The 20,787-nt window shown below is 47.0% G+C and overlaps 1 protein-coding gene across 1 annotated transcript; it reads left to right on the top strand.

The window, feature by feature from the left end:
- Positions 1–1,868: 1,868 nt before the first annotated feature.
- Positions 1,869–19,299, top strand: CUNH17orf64 (chromosome unknown C17orf64 homolog). The gene is made up of 6 exons (XM_008048888.1): positions 1,869–1,980; positions 3,385–3,486; positions 3,752–3,927; positions 4,319–4,418; positions 10,101–10,293; positions 19,191–19,299. Exons 1-6 carry the CDS (start codon positions 1,930–1,932, stop codon positions 19,274–19,276), a joined length of 708 nt encoding a protein of 235 aa, XP_008047079.1. The 5' UTR covers positions 1,869–1,929; the 3' UTR covers positions 19,277–19,299.
- Positions 19,300–20,787: the final 1,488 nt, after the last annotated feature.

Genomic DNA, 20,787 nt, shown 5'->3' with positions numbered 1-20,787 from the left:
GCCTAATAGCAATTTTAATGCTTTTATGAATACGACACAACTTATTTATCCTACTGATGATGCTTCAGTTGTTTCCAAGTTGTCACTATTTTTTTTTTTTTGAGTCGGAGTCTTCGTCACCCAGGCTGCAGTGCAACGGCAGGATCATGGTTCACGGCAGCCTCCACCTTCTGGGCTCAGGAGATTCTTCTGTCGCAGCCTCCGGAGCAGTTGGGAATACAGGAGCATGCCACCACGCTGGGCTAACTTAAAAAAATTTTTTTTTGTAGAGATGAGATCTCCCTGTGTTGCCCAGGCTGGTCTCAAATAGTCATTATTGTAACAGTTCTCATCATCTTCTCTCCTCGGGACTAATTCCTAGTAGAATTGGTGGATCAAAGAAAATACACATGTAAACTTTTGAAATACATTGTTTACCAATGACCACTCCCCAAAGAAGTATGTATGAAGACTCCTTTCCCCTTGCTCTGGCCAACATAATTATCCCTTTTGATACTGTAAAGTGATCCTGAATTAACACTCAGAAAACAGACTTTCCGGTTTGGAGGCAGAGAAGTGGGAACGTTTATTCCTCCTCAAACAAATCAAAGACATTTGTTAAACGTGATGGCACAGAGAACAGGTTGAAAAGCATTTCGGGACACGAAGGGAACTCTTCCAAATCCCGGGACCGCCCATCCACCCACCCAAAGCAGCCTGGAGCCACGACGTCCCTGTAATGTGCCTGTACCGCCGCTAGATGGCGAAAGGGGGGCCTGGGACCACCGCCCGGCCGGTCCCATCCCTGGCCCTGTTGGCCGCCGGCGGTCAGACCCGGGACCCGCGCAGGCAAGGGGAGGACAGAATCAAACTGGGTGGGGAACACGGGCCCCCGGGCCCAGAGGACACAGAGGAAGGTCCAGGAGAGGGGATTCAGAGTTCCAGGGAGGAAGAGGTGGCTTAGGCGAGCCAACTGTGGCTGCGACGTCCTTCTCATCGCCGGTGCCCGCCGTGCGCTGCGGAGGGACGCCAGGGGGCGCGGCGGCCACAGCCCGCACGAAACTCCACGGGCGCCTCCCGCCAGGCGGGCTAACGGGACCCCGAAACCCCGCCGACCGCACTTCCGCCTTCCTCGGGGGCCCCCGACCGCCGGCCGCTGGGAAGAGCCAGCGCGGTCGTGCCCCCGCTGGGCCCCTGCGCCCCGCGCCGTGGCTGCAGACCCGACGCCAGTCACAGGACCTCGGTGCGTCTCGGCTGCTCTTCTGTGAAATGGGGTCACCAGTGGCCCCTGCTCCAGCGGAGGTTGTTGTGGGGTTAATGGGATAATACACTGTGGCTGGTATGTTTGTACACCCCGTGTAAAACAGTACCCCCCCCCCAAAGAACACCCAACACGCTTGCTTTAACTTCCTGGAGGCAACAGGGGCACGGATCAGAAAGATGAGCCTCGGTCGAGATTGCTGTATTCCATTCTCTCTTCCGGCGCATCCTCTAGTCCTGTGTCCCAAATACGGAAAAGAATGTCACAGACCCCGCTCCTCTCTCTCAGGGAGCCCCTGGGTATAACTGAGACGGCAGGAGCGGTGTACACACGGGAAAACGACTGCAAAAGCCTTACCCGGGTTCAAAGTCAACAGCATCTGACCAAACTCTTGGGAAAGAGTGCCAGTCCCTCCCGGGCAGTTGTGGGCTCTGCCAGAATCCTGGCTCTGCCTGGCACACCTTGCTCCATTCCTTAGACCAAGTCCCAGTTGGAGGGGAGGGCTGATGGCCACCCCTAGGAATGAACGCAGGGAGGGGGAGGGGTGCCGGGCCCTGTGTTGGCAGTTGCCATGGTTTTGCTCCGAGTTCTGGAGTCAACCTGCCCACTCCCTGAGACACTCAGGTCCCAGAAGCAGGTGGTCAGAAGCCAGAGGGGACGTGAGAAGTGTCACCCTGGAGCCTGCTGAGATGGAGGCCTCAGATGGGCAAGGGGGTGAAGGGGATAAGTCACTAGAGAAGGTGATGGGGACCTGGGGATGTAAGAAAAGGAGGGAAGGAGGGCCCTGAGGGTCTGGTTCTGGGAAACAGAGAACATGAAGTTCGAGAAAGACGAGATGAAGGAATGATGGGTTAGCAAGAGGCCTAAAGAGCAAGAGAACCTTCATTCATCCAGATGTTTATGAAAGACAGGTGTTCCGGGCAGATGATGGGAAGGGGTCATGTCTCACAGTTGGTCGTGAAGACTCAAGGGCGGGTGCACATGTGTGTATATGTGATTGTGTGGTGTGTATGCGTGTGTGTGTGTGTGTATGCTGTGTTTATAGAGCCTAGAGGTGTCTGTGTCCCATCCTGTCCATCTACTCCCCTCCCTGTCCCCTGGTCTTTCCCTTCAGTGTGGTCTGGGCTTGGATCTTCCTTGTTCCTCTTGTTCACAGACAGAAATTCATACTTTCTTTCTTTCTTTCTTTTTTTGAGTTAGAGTCTCACTCTGTTGCCCAGACTGGAGTGTAGTGGCACACTCATGGCCACCACAGCCTTGACCTGCTGGGTTCAGGCGATCCTTCCACATTAGCCTTTCCAAGTAGCTGAAACTGCAGGCACATGCTACCACACCTGGCTAATTTTTTTATTTATTGTAGAGACGAGGACTTGCCAAGTTGCCCAGGCTGGTCGAACCCCCGGATTCAGGCAGTCCTCTTGCCTCCACCTCCCAAAGTGCTGGGATTACAGGTGTGAACCACCACATCTGACAGGAATTCATACTTTTCTGAGAAGCATTTGAAAGGTATCAAATCCAGTCATGTCAATCTAATCTGTGTTCTGACTTCTAGTATTAGTATTATTGAGGGCACTCTGTCTCCACTAATTTTCAGCTTCCTTTGCTCCACTTTGGCTTCAAAGTTCTTTCTCGTCATAACTATCATCCATTTTGTTCTGAGTGCCCATGAGATGCGTGGTGTGATACTAACAGGATGTCAAGAGATGGGCCTGGGACTCAGGCAGTCAGTCAACATTTGCTGAATGGGTGAATCCAAGAACCCCTTGCTCATTATCCCAAGGAGCTACTCACATCATGACGCCTCAGTGTTCTCATCTATAACCAGGGATAATGATATCTAACCTCTCTGAATCTGAGGCAGAATAAAATAAGTTAATGTTTACCAAGTGCTTTGCAAAGTTACCCAGTATAATACGTTGTGACTATGATAAAAGAAATAGATAGGACATTCTAGGTTTTAAACACAGATTTTTAGAGGGAATTTTCTCTGCCCAGGACTCACTCATATCAGCTCCAGTTCAAGAAAGAGGTCATGGGGACAACAGAGAAGGGCTTTGGCTGCCATTTGGGCCAGTGCTTGCTCAGCACTGCCCTCAGGAGCAATGGCCCTATCCCCGAGCTGATGGCCCCCTGCTTCCTCCCAGGTGGCAAATGCGCCCTGCTTAGAGAGGAGTTCTAGCATCATCCCTGCCAGAGACTCACTTGTGTGCCATGCCAAGGGCCTGAGGCGGGACATCTTCAAAATCGTGAGTAAGGAGTTAGCCTGGAACCCTGCTCTTTGCTCTCCAGGGGTCAGGAGGCCTGGGTCAGGAATTGATGGGCCTCAGACCCACTTGATGCATTCTTGGGAAGGAAGTAGGATGAAGGGACCACTGGAGCCACCTCACTGAACACACAACACCTCCTGGGCCCATAGAGACTGCAGCCAGGCCAATCTGCTGGATGCTGGGGGCTGCCCGTCTGCCTCTTCTTTTCTCCCATGGCTCCTCACCTCACCTCTTGCCTCCTCAGTGTAAAGAATATCTAAGACCGCTGAAGAAGTTCCTGAGAAAGTTGCACCTGCCCAAGGACCTTCCCCAGAAGAAGCAGCTAATGTACATGAAGCAGAGCCTTGTGGTCCTAGGGGACCACATCAACACCTTTCTGCAGCATCATTGCCAAGCCTGGGAAATCAAACACTGGAGGAAGTATGGCAGCCTCCTTGCCCTTCTCCCCACATCCTGGGCCAGCCCCTCTCTGGTCAAGGTCACATCTTAGTCAAGACCCCCAAGTCCTTCATCTTTATGTGGAGGAGTCAGGATCCTGGAGGAGACAGAGGCAGTGGTGAGAACAGGGTCCCCCTAGTCACTTAGGGCAGCCCCAATCGATCACACCTGGCTCAGATTGAACAACTACCGTGTGCAGGTGTGCCTCACCAGGACAGGATCTTCAGGTTCTGGCAAATTCCACCTTGCCATCCCCCCAACTGGAAACCAGGGGAGCAGCATCTCCCCCAGATGGGTCCTGGGCCAAGACAAATGCCAGAGGGAGAAAGGGCTGTGCTCTGTCTCCCTCAGCCTCTGATCTCTTCTCCCACAGGAGGCTCTGGCGATTTGCTTCCCTCTTCTCGGAACTGGAAGCGAAGCAGCTTCGCCGGCTCTACAAGTACGCCAAGAACAACCAGCCTGCCAAGTTCCTGGTGAGGCGTAGGGAGGCTCCTCTGGCCCAGCTGAGGGTTGGTTGGTGTATTCTTAGTTGTAGGGGGTGGCCTGGGACTAAGTCGTCCTCTGATGCAACCAGTGCCACTCTGGTCCTTCCCAGGGCTCACTGTCTAAGACTCTCCTGTCCCTACTTTTACCCCTGTACTGGGCAGAGTGGGCTGAGGAGGACATAGGCAAAGTGCCAAGTCTCCAGACCCACGCCCTGATATTAGCAGGGGCAGGAACAACCCCAAGGAGCCATGACTGAGAATGGTGGCGGTCAGGCCAAAAGGCACAGCTAGTTTGGGGAAGTATCCCAGGACTATGGACAGAACCTGACCTGGCTTTGTCCTGAAACAGTGGTTCTCAACCGTTATGACATCAGGACATGTTTATCCTTTTAAAAATCATTGAGAACCCCAACAATCCTTTGTTTATGTGGGTTATATCTATTAATATTTATCCTACTAGAAATTGAAGGTATAGACAAGCATGGTGGCATGTGCCTGTGATGCCATCTGCTCTGGAGGCTGAGGTGGAAGGATCACTTGAGCTCAGGAGTTGAAGGCCAGTCTGGGCAATGTAATGAAACCCTTTCTCTAAATAATTTTTTTTTAAGAAATTAAAACTAAAGAAAATATTTTAAATACATGTTTCCTAATTTGTTTAAAAATAAAAACAGGGAGTCCATTACATGCAAACATAAAGAAGTTTTATGACAAATGGCTATATTTTCAAATTAAAAAGGTGAGAAGAGTGGCAGTGTTTTACATTTTTGCAAATCTCCTTAGTGCCTGGCTTAGCAGAAGACAACTGTTTCCACAGTCAACCCTTACGATATATCTGTTTCCACAATCACATATCTGTTTCCACAGTCAACCTTTACGATATGTTGACTTGGTCAAAGTACATGATATGTAGTTGGAGATGACAGGAGCATAAAATGAGCCTCTCCAGATAATTATGGATGTTTTTCTTTAATAACACATCAAAACTCAACAAGTCAGCTTCTTCATTGGAACGTGGAACCTGAACCATATCAATGAACTTTTAAAAATTAACAGACTTTTATTTTTAGAGGTTTCAGGTTTACAGAAAAACCAAGTGGAAAGTACAGAGAATTTCCTTATACTCTGCCCCCTCCTGTTTCCACAGTTATTAGCATCCTATATTAGAGGGGTACATTTGTCCTAATTGATGAGTCAGTATTGATCCATTATTATTAGCTAAAGTCCAAAGTTTATGTTAGGGTTCACTCTTTTTTTTTTTTTTTGAGTTGGAGTCTTACTCTGTCGCCCAGACTGGAGTGCAGTGGCACGCTCCCGGCCACCGCAGCCTCGACCTGCTGGGCCCCGGCGATCCTTCCGTCTCAACCTTCCAAGTAGCTGGAATTATAGGCGTGCGCTACCACGCCCGACTAATTTTGACTTATTGTAGAGATGAGGGCTCGCCAAGTTGCCCAGGTGAGTCTCGAACCTACAAGCTCAGGCAATCCGATCACCTCAGCCTCCCAAAGTGCTGGGATTACAGGCTGAGCCACCGAGCCCAACAGGGTTCACTCTTTGTGTTGTAGTCTATGAGTTTTGACAAATGTATGATAGTATGTATCCACCATTGTAGTATCATACAGAAGAGATATACTGCTCTAAAAACCCCCTTGCAGGCCGGGCATGGTGGCTCAAGCCTGTAATCCCAGTACTTTGGGAGACCAAGGCAAAAAGATTGCTTCAGCTCAGGGTTTTGAGACCAGCCTGGGCAACTTGGTGAGATCTTGTCTCTACATAAAATTTTAAAAATTAGCCAAGTGCAGTAGCGCACACTTGTGGTCCCAGCTACTCAGGAGGCTGAGACGGAAGGATTGCTTGAGTTCAGGAGTTTGAGGCTGCAGTGAGCCGTGATCACGCCACTGCACTACAGCCTGGGTAACAGAGTGAGACCTCAACTCAAAAAAAACAACAAATAACCCTTCCTCTACTGATTCATCCTTCCCTTCCTCCTGCAAACTCCTGGCACATGGCTTTTAGGTTCCCTGCCTCCATAACTTTGCCTTTCCAGAATGTCATATAGTTGGAATCCTACAGTTTGTACCCTTTTCAGATTCATATAAATGAACTCTTCTTTCTAGATTTCATTAGAATCCATTGGTCCCTGTCTTGCACTTTAAATGGACTCCACTTTTCAGGGGGTCCGTGAAGTGAGGTAAAAATGCTTCAGGGACCCTCACTGGTTTGAAAGCCACACTTTGAGAACCACTGGTCCAAAATAATAATCAAAGCTAACAGTTGTAAAGGCCTTCTGTATGTCAGGCACTTTATAATCCCTCATGTCATCTTCAAAAGTAACCCTAAGTGGCAATTAGGAATATTGTTTGTGGTTTGCAGATGAAGACCCCAAATTCAGGGAGGTAACTGGTCCCAAGCCACATAGCAAGTGGGAAGGAAGAACTAGGATTCAACTTCCATCTCCCTCAGATGAAAACCTTGCTCTAGCCAGGCATGGTGGCTTGTGCCTGTAATCTCAGAACCTTGGGAGGCTGAGGTGGCAGTTTGCTTGAGTCCAGGAGTTCAAGACCAGCCTGGGCAACATAGCAAGACTTTGTCTCTACAAAAAACAACAACAACAAAAGCAAGCAAGCAAACAAACAAACAAATTAGCCAGGCATGATGGTGCACACCTCTAGTCCCACCTACTAGGGGTGCTGAGGTGAAAGGATTGCCTGAGCCCAAGAGGTCGAGGCTGTCGTGAGCCATGATTAGTGCCACTGAACTTCAGCCTGGGCGACAGAGTGAGACCCTCACTCAAAAAAAAAAAAAAAAAGCCCTGATCTAACCATGCCCCCACACCACCACCACTTTAACCAAATAAAGTTTTAACCAAGTCTTCATCCACTCTGCCTTTGTTACCATCTGTGAACATGAGATGATTGAATTATTTCGGTGATTTCTTCTCTGAATATAAGGGGCTGCCACTGTAGTGATTTCTAAATTTCTAAACTTAAGTGGCCTGAAAAATTTCAAGCCATTTCCTCAGATTTCCTTTTTTTTTTTTGAGTTGGAATCTCATTCTGTCACCCAGGCTGGAGTGCAGTGGCACACTCACAACCACCGCAGCCTCAACCTGCTGGGCTCAGGCAATCCTTCCACCTCAGCCTTCCAAGGCAGAACTACAGGCGTGTGCTGCCACATCTGATTAATTTTTTGGTTTATTGTAGAGACAAAGTCTCACCAAGTCGCCCATGCTGGTCTTGAACCCCTGGACGCAGGCAATCCTCTCATTTTGGTCTCCCAAAGGTCTGGGATTACAGGCACGAGCCACTGCGCCTGGCCCTTTTTTAAAAAAATTTTTTAGGCCGGGCATGGTGGCTCATGCCTGTAATCCCAGCACTTTGGGAGGCTGGGATGGGAGTATTGCTTGAGCCCAGGAATTCAAGACCAGCATGAGCAATATAACAAGACCTCATCTCTACAAATATCTAAATAAATAACAAACAGATCCAGGCCCGGCACGATGGCACACGCCTTAATCCCAGCACTTTTGAGAGACTGAAATGAGAGGATCCCTTGAGCCTAGAAGTTCAAGACCAGCCTGGGCAACAGAGCAATACCTCCCTTGTCTCTATGAAAAAATTTTAAAAATTAGCCAGGTGTGGTGGTGTGCATCTGTAGTCCCAGTTATTTAGGAGGCTGAGGCAAAAGGGTCGCCTGAGCCCGGTGTGTCAAGACTATGGATGAGCCATGTTCCTGCCACTGCACTCCAACCTGGGCAACAGAGTGAGACCCCCAATTCAAAAAAAAGGGGGCGATTCAAAACTTACAAAGGGGTCAGGTGCAGTGGCTTAAACCTATAACACCAGCACTTTGGAAGACCGAGGCAATAGGATGGCCTGAGCCTGCAGGTTTGATACCAACCTGGGCAACATGGTGAGACCTTGTCTCCACAATAAATATAAAAATTAGCTGGGTATGGTAGTGCATGCCTGTAGTTCTGGCTACTTGGAAGGCTGAGGGAGAAGGATCACCTGAGCCCAGCAGGTTGAGGCTACGGTGGCCGGGAGCGTGTCATTGCACTCCAACCCGGGTGACAGAGTGAAACTCCAACTCAAAAAAATAAAAAAAACTTACAAAAGCTCTTAATTTAAATTTTGGTAAAGTAGAACTTTATTTTTTTTATTTTTTATTTTTTTTTGAGTTGGAGTTTCACTCGGTCGCCCAGACTGGAGTGCAGTGGCCGCTTCCGGCCACCGCAGCCTCGACCTGCTGGGCTCCGGCGATCCTTCCACCTCAGCTTTCCAAGTAGCCGGAATTACAGGCATACGCTACCATACCCAGCTGATTTTTTGATTTATTGTAGAGATGAGGTCTCGCTGCCCAGGCGGGTCTCGAACCCACGGGCTCAGGCAATCCACTCACCTCAGCCTCCCAAAGGCGCGGGATTACAGGCTGAGCCACCGAGCCCGGCTGAACTTTATTTTTTTATTTAGAGTTGGAGTCTCACTCTGTCTTTCAGGCTAGATGGCAGTAGCATGATCACAACTCACCACAGCATCGACCTCCTGGGCTTGGGAGGTCCTGTCTCAGTTTCCTGAGTAGCTGGGACTACAGGCAAATGCCACCACGCCCGGCTAATGTTTTGAGTTTTTTGAAGAGATGAGATCTCACTGGGTTGCCTGGGTTGCCTGGGTTGCTCTCAAACTCCGGGGCTCAAGCAATGCTCCTGCCTCAGTCTCCCAAAGTGCTGGGATTACCGGCATGAGCCACCTCGCCCATCCCTAAATTAGGACTTTATAACAAGTATCAAGCTGGGCTCAGTGGCTCATGCTTGTAATCTCAGCACTTTGAGAGGCAAGAGGATTACTTGAACTTAGGAGTTCGAGACCAGCCTGGGCAACATAGTGACACCTCATCTCTACAAAAAATAAAAATATTAGCTGGGTGTGGTGGCATGCACCTGTAGTCCCAGCTACTCAGGAGGCTAAGGTGGGAGGGTCACTTGAGCCCAGGATGTCAAGGCTGCCATGAGCCATGATCACATGGCCACACTCCAGTCTGGGCGATGCAGTGAGACTCCACCTCAAAAAAACAAAACAAGACCGGGCTCGGTGGCTCAGCCTGTAATCCCAGCACTTTGGAAGGCCAAGGCGAGTGGATTGCCTGAGCCCACTGGTTTGAGACCAGCCCAGGCAACTTGGCGAGACCCTGTCTCTACAAAAAAACAAAATATACCAAAAATTAGCTGAGTATGGTAGCACGCACCTGTAGTTCCGGCTACTTGGAAGGCTGAGGCAGAAGGATCACCGGAGTCTAGCAGGTCGACGCTGGGGTGACTGTGAGCATGCCACGACACTCCAACCTGGGCAATGGAGTGAGATTCCAACTCAAAAAACCACAAAAAACAAAAAAACAAGAATCATTGTTTCATTACAAACACTACAACTCCAAAAAGAAATGGAGGACATGATCTCAAAACTAGGGACAACACAAGAGAGACAGTTGGCATTTTGGCTTTGATGTCCCCAAGGTCCTTTCTCTCCCACATCTGTGATTCTCACCCCATCCTTTTGGCTAGGCAAGAATGAGGTGCAGCCAGATCTCAGCAGTGTCTTAACAAGTGCTGGGCTGGGACGCCCGTATTCAAGTCCCTCTCTTCTCAACACGCTTCTTCACACTGTGACTTTGCTGCAGGTGGCATTCTGCCCCTCGGATGCACCGCAGAGATCCTCACTGCTGGACCAAGAAGACAGTCTGCCCAAGCTCTGCAAAGCCTGGGGGCTGCATGGCATCAGCGGCATGAAGGAGCGACTGTCCAAGATGCAAGCCCGAGGCCAAGAGGCCACCCTCCTGGGGGAGCCCCAATCCCTGGGCCATGCCAGGAGAGGTAAGGCCCCCTGGACATGGAGGCAGTGTATGGATGAAGGGGTTTGCAAGTGGTGTCTGGGTTTTTCCCTGGGGCAGACTCAAGCAGCCAGAAGGCTCTACCTTGGGTCTAACAATTTCCTCCTCCCTCCTCGCCATCGTCTCTCCATGCTGCATTTTTCTTTCTGTCTTTTCCTTCTCCTTTTTCATGTTCTTTTCTCTTTTTAGTCTCCCACCCCAGGCATGCTCATATAGAAAGTTTAAGATGTACAGTTAAGTTTTATAAAGAAGAGAGAAAAATCACCACTACCCAGAGACCACCACCACTATTAACTTTTTGGAGTGTTTCCTTCCTTGTATGTATAATTTCTCCCCAGCAGAGGTCTTACAGAACATAGTTTTTTCTTTCTTTCTTTTTAGTTGGGGTCTCACTCTATATCCAGGCTGGAATATAATCACAGCTCCTAATCACAGCTGCGGCACAATCACAGCTCACTGCAGCCTCAACCTCCTGGGTTCAGGTGATCCTTCTACTTCAGTCTTCTGAGTAACTGAGACTACAAGCACATACCACCATGCCCAGCTAATTTTTGATTTTTTTGTGGAAACGTTACCCAGGCTGGTCTCAAACTCCTGGGCTCAAACAATCCTCCTGCCTCAGCCTCCCAAGTGGTGGCATTACAATCATGAGCCACTGGGCCCGACCCTAATTAATGTATTTTTGAATCTTGCATTTTTCAGTTAACATTTAAACAAAGGCACTTTCCCATGTGTCTAGCAGCAAAGTAGAGGCGGTTTCTAAGTGGCCAAGAGTGTGAACCCTCAGGAAGTGTCCAAGCAGCAGCAGCAGGATACCCACTCTCAGGGTGAGGTAGAGTACAGGGAAAAGGAAGGGATTTATTCCTACAGTGAGTGGGAAGTCCAGCTGGATGGCCTGGGAATGGCCTTCCCAGCAGCTTTGGTCCCTGCAGTGAACTCAGTGCTCAAACTCAGTGCCTGAACTCAGCACCTGGCACTCTGTGCAGAAGCTGTGGGATAGGGGATAGAGTCCCTTTAGAGAGAGTGACCCAGACAAGGTTGTAGCCCATGAGGGTTTCTCCTGTACACTGAGATGCAGAGAAATGTTGCAACCATCCACTTCTCATTCTTCTGGACCTGCCTTCTGGGGCCACAGTTAGATGTCCTTACTCAGCTACTGCTGGGGAAAGTGAGGGCAAACAGGATGACCCGAGGACCTCAGCATGTGGTCCTAAGATGGACCCAAGTGTTCCTCTGAAGGCCTGGCAGGCTGGGGCTAATGTAGGGTAGCAGGTCTCAGGCGACCTCAGGGGCAGCTCCACCAGTCCCTCCTGGACCCAGGGTGAGAGCAGGAAGAAAACAGGTCAGTGGCAGTAGACATGGGTTAGGCATGAGGCCCAGAACCCTGGCTGGGCTCTGTGAGAGCCTTTGGCTCAGTGCCTACAGTTTAAATGGAGGATGTAAAATATACAGTGAGACTTGAATGCATGAAGATCAGTCCATACTAAAGATGCTCTAGGACAAGCAGTCCATGCATCAGATGTGGAAAGTGAGCTCTGGGCATCTAGGCCAGCTTCTCTCTGTACCAAGTGCTTTGTATCTTTTTTTTTTTTAAGTTGGGATCTTGCTCTGTCACCCAGGTTGCAGTTCAGGGGCATGATCACAGTTCACTGTAGTCTCCACCTCCTGGGCTCAGATGGTCCTTCCTCCTCAGTCTCCCAAATAGCTAGGACTTCAGGCACATACTACTATGCCTGGATAATTTTTTTTTTTTTTGAAGGGAAAGGGTCTGTGTTGTCCATGCTGGTCTTGAACTCCTGGGCTTAAGCAATCCACCCGCCTAAGTCTCCCAAAGTGCTGGGATTATAGGCATGAGCCACTGTGCCTGGCCTGTTTTACATCTTTTAATTTCACTCAACCTCTGAAGCATCCTGATAGCATGAGTATTATTATCCCTGTATTACAAATGGGTTGTCTGAGGGCACAGGGCAAAGGCTTTATAAATCAGGACAGACTATCTAGAAGAGGTAATGTTACAGCCTGACTGGGTTCTTATGCCCACTGTCCAGAAAAACCAAGATTGAGGCAGCTGTTACAACAGAGGAAGAGTTTAATATCTCAAAGCAGCTGAGTGAGGAGGGTGGGAGATATTTCTCAAATTCGTCTCCCCAATAATTTAAGGCTAGAACTTTTAAAGGAATAATTTTATGGGTGGAGAGACTAGAGAATGGGCACTGCTGGTTGGTTGGAGATAATGCCATGGGGGGGTATCAAAATTGTCTTTGTACACAGAGCCAGTTTCTGGGAGGGGGAATCACAGTACTGGTGTTCTGGGTCCTGGTGGGGCCTCAGGTCCATTAAGCAGCAGTCTCCAGACTTTTTGGCATCAAGGTTGGTTTCATGGACGATAATTTTTCCATGGACCAGGGGCAGGGGAGAAATGGTTTCAGAATGATTCGAGGGCATTACATATAGTGTGCACTTTATTTCCATTATTATTACATTGTAATATATAATGAAATAATTATACAACTCACATCATGCAGAATCAGTGGGAGCCCTGAGCTTGTTTTCCCTTCAACTAGATGGTCCCATCTGGGGGTGATGAAAGACAGTGACACCCAAAGTGTGTTGCTTTTGTTCAGTCTACTCTGTAATCTTGTTTTGGTGCTATCACTAAAGAAAACCCGCTTCACAAAGAAAATGGAAGCAGTTGGAAATGAAAACAGGTTTTTCAGTGCTTTTGTGGCAATTTCAGGATTTTCTGCCTTGACTTTAATCCAGAACATATGGACATTTGAAGTCGCCTCAAACATACTTATAAGGCCACCATCATTTGTGATCTCAAGCAGTTAGTTGATCCTCTTCTAGCATGAACAAAATTGATTCACCTGGCTTAGTCACAAATGGGTCACAGGTCCATTCCTTCACAGTTTGGAGATCTTTTGTGGTTGGGAAATAATGCACAAACTCTTTTGAAAGCTGAGATAGGTGATCATGCACCAGCTGGGAGAAAGAAGACCCTGGCTTAGTCTCTTTCAAAATCTCTGCTAATGTTTGAAACATGTAAAAAATCCCAGTGTTCATTTGTCGCCCACACAATTTCAGCTTGACTTTGAATGTAGCCACTTTATCTGCTGACTTGAACACAGTTGTTCTCCCTGGAAGTGACAGATTGAGTTCACTGAGCAGGTTGACTATGTCACATAAGTAAGCAAGTTTTGCGACCCATCCTGTGTCACTGAAATGTGCTGCCAGTGGTGACAGTATTCTAAAAGAAATCTCTGGAGCAGCTCTTGTAACTCAAAAACTCTGTCCAGTGATCTACCTGGTAGATTCTACCTTTAGAAAGCCATCTCACTTCTGTGTATAAGAGAAGACATGTGTGTTCTGCATCCATCTCCTCACAGAGCTCCGTGAACAGACGTGAGTTAAGGGCATGTGTTTTAATGTGGTTGATCATTTTAATCACATCGTGCAAAATGTGGTTAAGTTCAGGTGACGTATTTTGGCTAGCTAGCATTTCTCCATGGTTGACACAGAACATAGACTCACATTCAGAAGCAACCTTTTTGACCCGAGCAGTCAAAACCAGAAAGCCGTCCAGTCATGGCAGCCACTCCGTCCATGCATATACTGACGCAAAATGACCAATTCAGTTTTCTTAATATGTAATCACTCAAATACTTGAATAGTTCTACAGCTGTGGTGTTGGTTGGCAACAAAAGTACACATAACATACCCTCATGCACATCCTCCTAAAAAATATATTGCACAAAAACAAGCATTGTTGCCTTTTTGTCAACATTGGTAGACTCGTCAACCTGGATTGCATACCACAGTGACTAATTAATCCTCTCTAACAATTGTGCCTCAAGATCCTCTGCTATTTTACCAATTCATCTAGTTACAGTGCTAGCTGAAAGATGAACACATGCCACCTTTTGAACTGCAGCTCTCCTAAAATTTCACGACAGATGTACTTAGCAGCAGGCAGGACCAACTCCTTCACCAATAGTAAAGGGCTTCTTAGCTTTAGCAATGTGGTTAGCCACTGAGAATGATACTCTCAGTGCACACACATTTGATGAAGTGGTGGCCTTTAATAATTGCTTCTGTTCTACATGTTCACATTTTCTTTTCCTTTTTTTGAGTTGGAGTCTCACTCTGTCACCCAGACTGTAGTGCAGTGACACACTCCCAGCCACAGCAGCCTCGACCTGCTGGGTTCCAGTGATCCTTCCGCCTCAGGCTTCCAAGTAGCTGGAACTACAGGCACGTGCTACCATGCCCAGCTCATTTTGATTTATTGTAGAGATGAGGTCTCGCTAAGTTGCCCAGGCCGGTCTCGAACCCACGGGCTCAGGCAATTCACTCACCTCAGCCTCCGAAAGCGCGGAATTACAGGCTGAACCTGTAATTTAAGTAGGACTTTTAGTGTTCTCTTTGAAGTGCAGCTTTCTTTTTGCTGATAGTCTTAGAATCTTCTGTTGTTTCATCACTGGGTTTTTTCCCCTTTTCAAAGACGCTCTCCAATGACATTTGTTTTTTACTCATTTTGGCTAGGGTTAGCTTGTGCGCTTACCAAAACTGTGACTGAGACAAGTGCACAGCACGGGAAAGAGGCATGGACGGAAGCGGTAAATAAAATAATGGGCAGGCCACGCAGGGACTAAAATAAGTGTCGGATTCTGACTTAAAGCCTGCCACCAGATGCAACTATACTATTGGAGTCCGTCAACTCACTTGCCACTCACTGACAGGGTTTTGATGTGAGTCTGCAAGCAATTGATTTATTATGACTTCTGTGCAGTCAAACCTCACTGCTAATGTTAATCTGTATTTGCAGTCACTCCCCAGCACTAGTATCACCATCTCAGCTCCACCTCAGATTAGATTCTCATAAGGAGCACCCAACCTAGATCCCCTTGCATGCACAGTTCACAAAATAGGGTTTGCACTCCTATGAGAACCTAATGTCCCTGCTGATCTGACAGAATGCAGAGCTCAGGCTGGTAATGCAAGGGATGGGGAGCAGCTGAAACTTCGCTCAGTTACCTGCACTCACCTCCTGCTGTGTGGCCAGGTTTCTAACAGGTCACAAACCAGTACTGGTCTGTGGCCCAGGAGTTGCATTAGGGTACAAAGTTTGAAAAACATCTCAAAAATCATTCTTGGGTTTACAGTAGATACTATCTGTAAAGCAAGTACCATGACCATGGGCAACTGACTCCTGGGCAATTACAGAGGTAGTTGAGGGAGAAGGTATGTCAGATGCGGGGTCCCTGGAGGTAAAGGCGTTTGTGCCCTTCAAGGGATGAAACTTCGGGCTGCCATCAAGGAGATCTGTGCAACTTTAGACTCATCATTTATCTGTACAATCTTAGGCCCGTTGTTTAAGGGAAAATATGTTTATCAACCTCATGGGAAACTTCCCCCTCCTCAGGGATCAGGGCATGAAGATAATTTTTCTCTATTGAATTGTTTGTGAAACAGTCATGCCAGCAGGAGAGCAAACTTAGAAGCAACATACTTGTTAATTTCTTTTTCTTTTTGAGTAGGAGTCTCACTCTGTCACCTAGACTAGAGTGCAGAGGCATGCTCACGGCCACCACAGTCTCGACTTGCTGGGCTCACACGATCCTTCTGCCTCAGCCTTCCAAGTAACTGGAACCACAGGCGTGTACCACCACATCCAGCTAATTTTTTGATTTATTGTAGAGACAAGGTCTCGCCAAGATGCCCAGGCTGGTCTCGAACCCCAGGACTCAGCAATCCTCTTGCCTCCACCTCCCAAAGTGCTTGGATTACAGGCATGAGCCACCACACCCAACTTAGATTTGTTCATTTCTAACCATAGCTGCAGCTTTGCAGGGTCTCTTCTACAGCTGTTACTCTATGGCTCTATATTAACAGTATACAGGTGATTTTAGTAAGTTTGGGACAGGTTTTAAATAAAAGTATAAGGAGATGGATGGAGAAGGGAAGAGACAAGTGCAAAGAAAGGTGTATGTAGAGGTGAAGGCTGTGTGCAGAGGTGAAGACTATGAGCAGACGATCTGGGCTTAGCAGTGAATGGAAGAGCAGGTTGGAGATGTGCTGGGAGGGGTGTAACAAGAAAAAGCCTTGGATGGTGTCTTGAGTAGGAGACTTACTGTAGTAATTAATTGTAATGATTGGTTTTCATACAATCATTACAATTAATTACTACAGTAAGTCCCCTACATACGAACTTTGAAGTTCCAAACTTTCAAAGATGCAAACATGCATTCACATGTCCAGTCATGTAAGTTAGTTCACATGTCTGGCATACATTGTCATGTGCATACATTTTCTACAAGTGGATGTGCTTTTGTGTACTTTACTGTAGAGTACTGTTTAGAGTACAGTAGCACAATATCTTTATTTCAAGTCCAGGATGTCTGGAAGCAAGCATAAAAGCAGCAGTGATGTGGCTGGTATTGTATAGCCGATTGTGTTAGTTTTGGGTACCCAGGCTATTTTCGTTGGACTTATGAACAAATTGAACTTACACATTATTGGAACAAAACTTGTTTGTATGTAGGGGACTTACTGTATTAACTTAAATATAGAACATTACATAATGCAGATAAGAAAATATAAACATCACGTTGTCATCACCACTGCTAACACTTTCCAAATCTTTTTTATGGGCATAAAGTATGTATTTTAACCCAAATGAGACCATGTTGTATATACTATCTTGATTTGAACTTGCCTTTTTTTAGTTAACGGTATCAACCTTTTCATTTTCATTTCATCTGAAGTCGGATTAAATATTCCATATTCAAATTTCCCCAACAGAGACAACTTTTGCACTGGTTTCTCAAACTATGTATTTCACTTGGTTATGTGTCTTAAATCTTTTAACTTAACAAAGTCCCCCCACCTTTTATCTTTGAGTTGGAGTCTCACTGTGTTGCCCAGGCTGGAGGGCAATGGCACACTCACAGTCACTGCAGCCTTGACCTTCTGGACTCAGACGATCCTTTCACCTCAACTTTCCAAGTGTCCGGAACTACAGGCACATGCTACCATACCTGGCTTTTTTTTTTTTTTTTAATTGTAGAGATGAGGTCTCACCAAGTTGCCCAGGCTGGTCTCGAACCCCTGAATTCAAGCAATCCTCTCGCCTTGACCTCTCAAAGTGCTGGGATTACAGGCTTGAGCCACTGCGCCTGGTCCAAAGTCCCCTTTTTAATGTGGAAAAGATCAGGTTATTGTTCTGCAGAACATTCAGCTTCCTGATTTTTTTCTTGTTGCTTCCTTTTGGCAGCTTTTAACTTGTTCCCCTATCTATAAACCAGACTTTAAATTGAAAATCTTCATGGACTCAAATTAAACATTTTTAAAACTAGGATACATTAGAGATAAGACTGTGTTCTTCCTATTGTTATATGAGAAAGCATATAATATCTGGTGGACCCACCTGGAATGGCTAAGATTAATTACAAATTAAGTACAAAGCTGCAGGTGAGTCATGATCTCACTGCTGTACTCCACCCTGGATTACAGAGAAAGACCCTGTTTCTAAAATAAAAAATAACCTTCATGGTATTTCTTTGTCACTATTGTTACAGTCTGACCAGGTTTTTATGCCCACTGCAGAGAAAAACCAGTGCACCAATTGCAGTTATTGCCATAGAGAAAGAGTTTAATAAATGCAAGATCACTGAGTGGGAGGATGAGAGATATTTCTCAAATCCACCTTCTCCAAAATTTTAGGCTAGGTTTTTTTTTTTTTTTTTTCGGTTTTTTGTTTTTGTTTTTGTTTTTAGTAGGAATATCATTCTGTCACCCAGGCTGGAGTGCAATGTCACAATCATACAGGCATAAGCCACTGTGCTCAGTTAGACTAGGGTTTTTTGTTTGTTTTTTAAAATGATTTGGCAAGCAGGGGCTAGGGAATGGGCATTGCTGGGTTGAAGAAATGGGGGCACTGCAACTACCTTCATATGCCAAGCCAGTTTCTAGGAGAGGGCGTTTATAGGACCAAGAGAATCAGCTCCTTGGCAGTGTCCTGGGTCCAAATGGGGTTACAGGCCCATCTCAAATACCATTCTCAGGTTTTACAATAGATACTATCTTATAAAACAAGTGCTGCAACCATTGCTACTGACCCAGCAGTTAGCCATTGTGGTGGTAGTTTAGGAGGAAGGTAAGTGGGAGGTGGGGTCCCTGGAGATTAGAGCTGCTTGTGATTTCAGTGATCCAACTTCAGGACGCCTTTAAGGAGATCTGTGCAGCCTTTCGCTCATTGTTGAAGGGGGGATACGTTTATCAACCTCAGGAGCCACGTCCCCCTTCTCAGAGGTCAGATCATGAAGATAATTGTTCTCTATTGAAGTGTTTGTGTAAACAGTCATGCCAGGAGGAGGAGAGCAAATTTAGAGGCAACAGATTTGCTAATTTCTACCCATAGCTGCAGCTTTGCAGGGCTCAGGTCTCTTCAAAAGCTTTTACCCTATGGCCCTATATTAATTTTATGAAGGTGGTTTTGCTATAAGTCAGTTTTTAATTAACACTTGGCAGTCGTGTTAGCAAATAGTCCAGCAGTAAAGTACTGGGAACTGGGTCATGAGACCTGAGATGGGAGTAAGGAGCAATCAGTCCTATGCCAGAGATCAAGCACGCTTGCGTCTGGTTCTGACGATGCCCCTAACTTGCCATAATGCTTTGGGCAGGTCATTTCCTTACTGTGGGCCTAGGTTGGAGTCCTCATCTGTAAATTGGGGGTGAGGATGGCATCTCCCTACCTCACAAAGAAAAGAGTAAGGGATGTAGGTTGGAAGTAAGTTAATCTGCCCCCATATGTTACAGACTGAGATTCTTTTATTATTTGTGATGTCATCCGGACTGTCTTCTAACTTCCTTTTTCAGATTCTTTACGGAAACTTCCTCAAAAACCAAAACTCAAGAGAAAGAGGATAAAGGAAGTCCCAGAAACTCCAGACATCTGCCCATAAGAAGACCTGCTGGGACAGAGGGCTCCCAAGGGCACCTCTGGCCCTGGGGGAATGGAGACCAAAGAGGGGAAGGAAGAAAATAATCCTTATCAAAAGGATGCTCAGGCCTTAATTATGAATCAATGGGGTGGGAAATAAACATCCTTAAGACAGTTCTACTTGGCTTGGCTTATAGTCACCACTTACTCGTTTTTTTTTTAGGAATACTTTCAGACATCATCAAAGTGGCAGGTGCTGCACATATGCACAGCTGAGTAAGATGTGGTCACTAGTGTCAAGGCCCATCGCAGCCTAGTGGTGGAGACAGATACATCATAGACATGACAGCAGGGTGAGCACAGGTGATTGGGGAGGGCCTCAGGGGCAGTAGCAGAGGCACTGAGTGTTTGCCAGGTGAGAGCACAACTGAGGAGGGAGCGAGCCTGGGATCAGGCAGGCTACAGCAAGTCTGGCAGCCTGCAAAATCATCTGGACTTCATTTTGTGGACAATTTGGGGGTGGGCAGTGGCAAGGGAGGTGTCAAGCAGCGGAATGAATTGGTATGACTTGGGTACTGGGGAGATGCTCCAGTGACTGTGAGCAGCGTGCGTGGATGTGAGTGAGGCTAGAGAAGGAGGCCAAAAAGGAAACAGTACCAAGAGTCTCATCTAGGAGGGGGGCTCAAGCCAGTAGCCAGAAACTTGGCAGCCTGGGTGCTAAGATCAGGACACCAACATGTTTTGTTTGTCCCTAGTGGTGTTCTACTTGTTTAAAACATTAAAAAGACCATTGTTTTGTTAAGCACTGGCCAGGTCATCTTTTCCTAAGCTTTGGTTCCCTCCCCTACCTTGGGGAGGTGAATATCTCTCTCTCTAATTTACTTTCTAAATAAATGATATTTTCCAGTGTTAAAAAAAAAGTTTTTTTAATTAGCTGCCAATATTAAAATTTGGTATATTTCTTTCTTTTTTTCTTTTTGAGTTGGAGTCTCTCACTCTGTCGCCCAGGCTGAAGTGCAGTGGCACACTCACGGCCACCACAGCCTCGACCTGCCGGGCTCAGGGGATCTTTCCGCCTCAGCCTTCCAAGTAGCTGGAACTACAGACATGCACCACCATGCCTGGCTAATTTTTTGATTTATTGTAGAAATGAGGTCTCACTAAGTTGCCCAGTCTGGTTTGGAACCCGTGGGCTCGGGCAATCTTCTTACCTTGGCCTCCCAAAGTGCTGGGATTGTAAGCATGAGCCACCGCACCCAGCCAAAAATTTAGTATATTTCACATGAAAATAACAACAGATTTCTGGTTTCTCATAAATACTGCTCACACTTGGGCCTGCATTCACACATAACAATTGGCTGGGGCTGAGAAGCAGCTGCAAGACTTCACTGACGCGCTTTCCAGCTCACCATAGTCCCCACCCCTTCTTACTGCCTTACACACTGGCCCGCTTCACCTAGGTAGATCAGCTGCATGACCCTTGCAGCCTTTATAACTCGCTGCCCCTGGAGCATACAAGGCAATGAAGGTGTG

This window comes from Carlito syrichta, unplaced genomic scaffold, assembly GCF_000164805.1.
Source record: "Carlito syrichta isolate Samal-C Ts95f unplaced genomic scaffold, Tarsius_syrichta-2.0.1 Scaffold128086, whole genome shotgun sequence".
Classification (NCBI taxonomy): Eukaryota; Metazoa; Chordata; class Mammalia; order Primates; family Tarsiidae; genus Carlito; species Carlito syrichta.
The sequence above is the reverse complement of the archived record's forward strand: the minus strand, read 5'-3'. Positions and strand labels throughout refer to the sequence as shown.

Bases quoted from the DNA above. Each gene is read 5' to 3' on its own strand.
- CUNH17orf64 (XM_008048888.1), top strand. From the start codon at position 1,930: ATGGAGGCCTCAGATGGGCAAGGGGGTGAAGGGGATAAGTCACTAGAG. The intron at 1,981-3,384 runs GTGATGGGGACC...GCTTCCTCCCAG, and splicing joins GGGATAAGTCACTAGAGAAG to GTGGCAAATGCGCCCTGCTT. The intron at 3,928-4,318 runs GTATGGCAGCCT...CTTCTCCCACAG, and splicing joins GAAATCAAACACTGGAGGAA to GAGGCTCTGGCGATTTGCTT.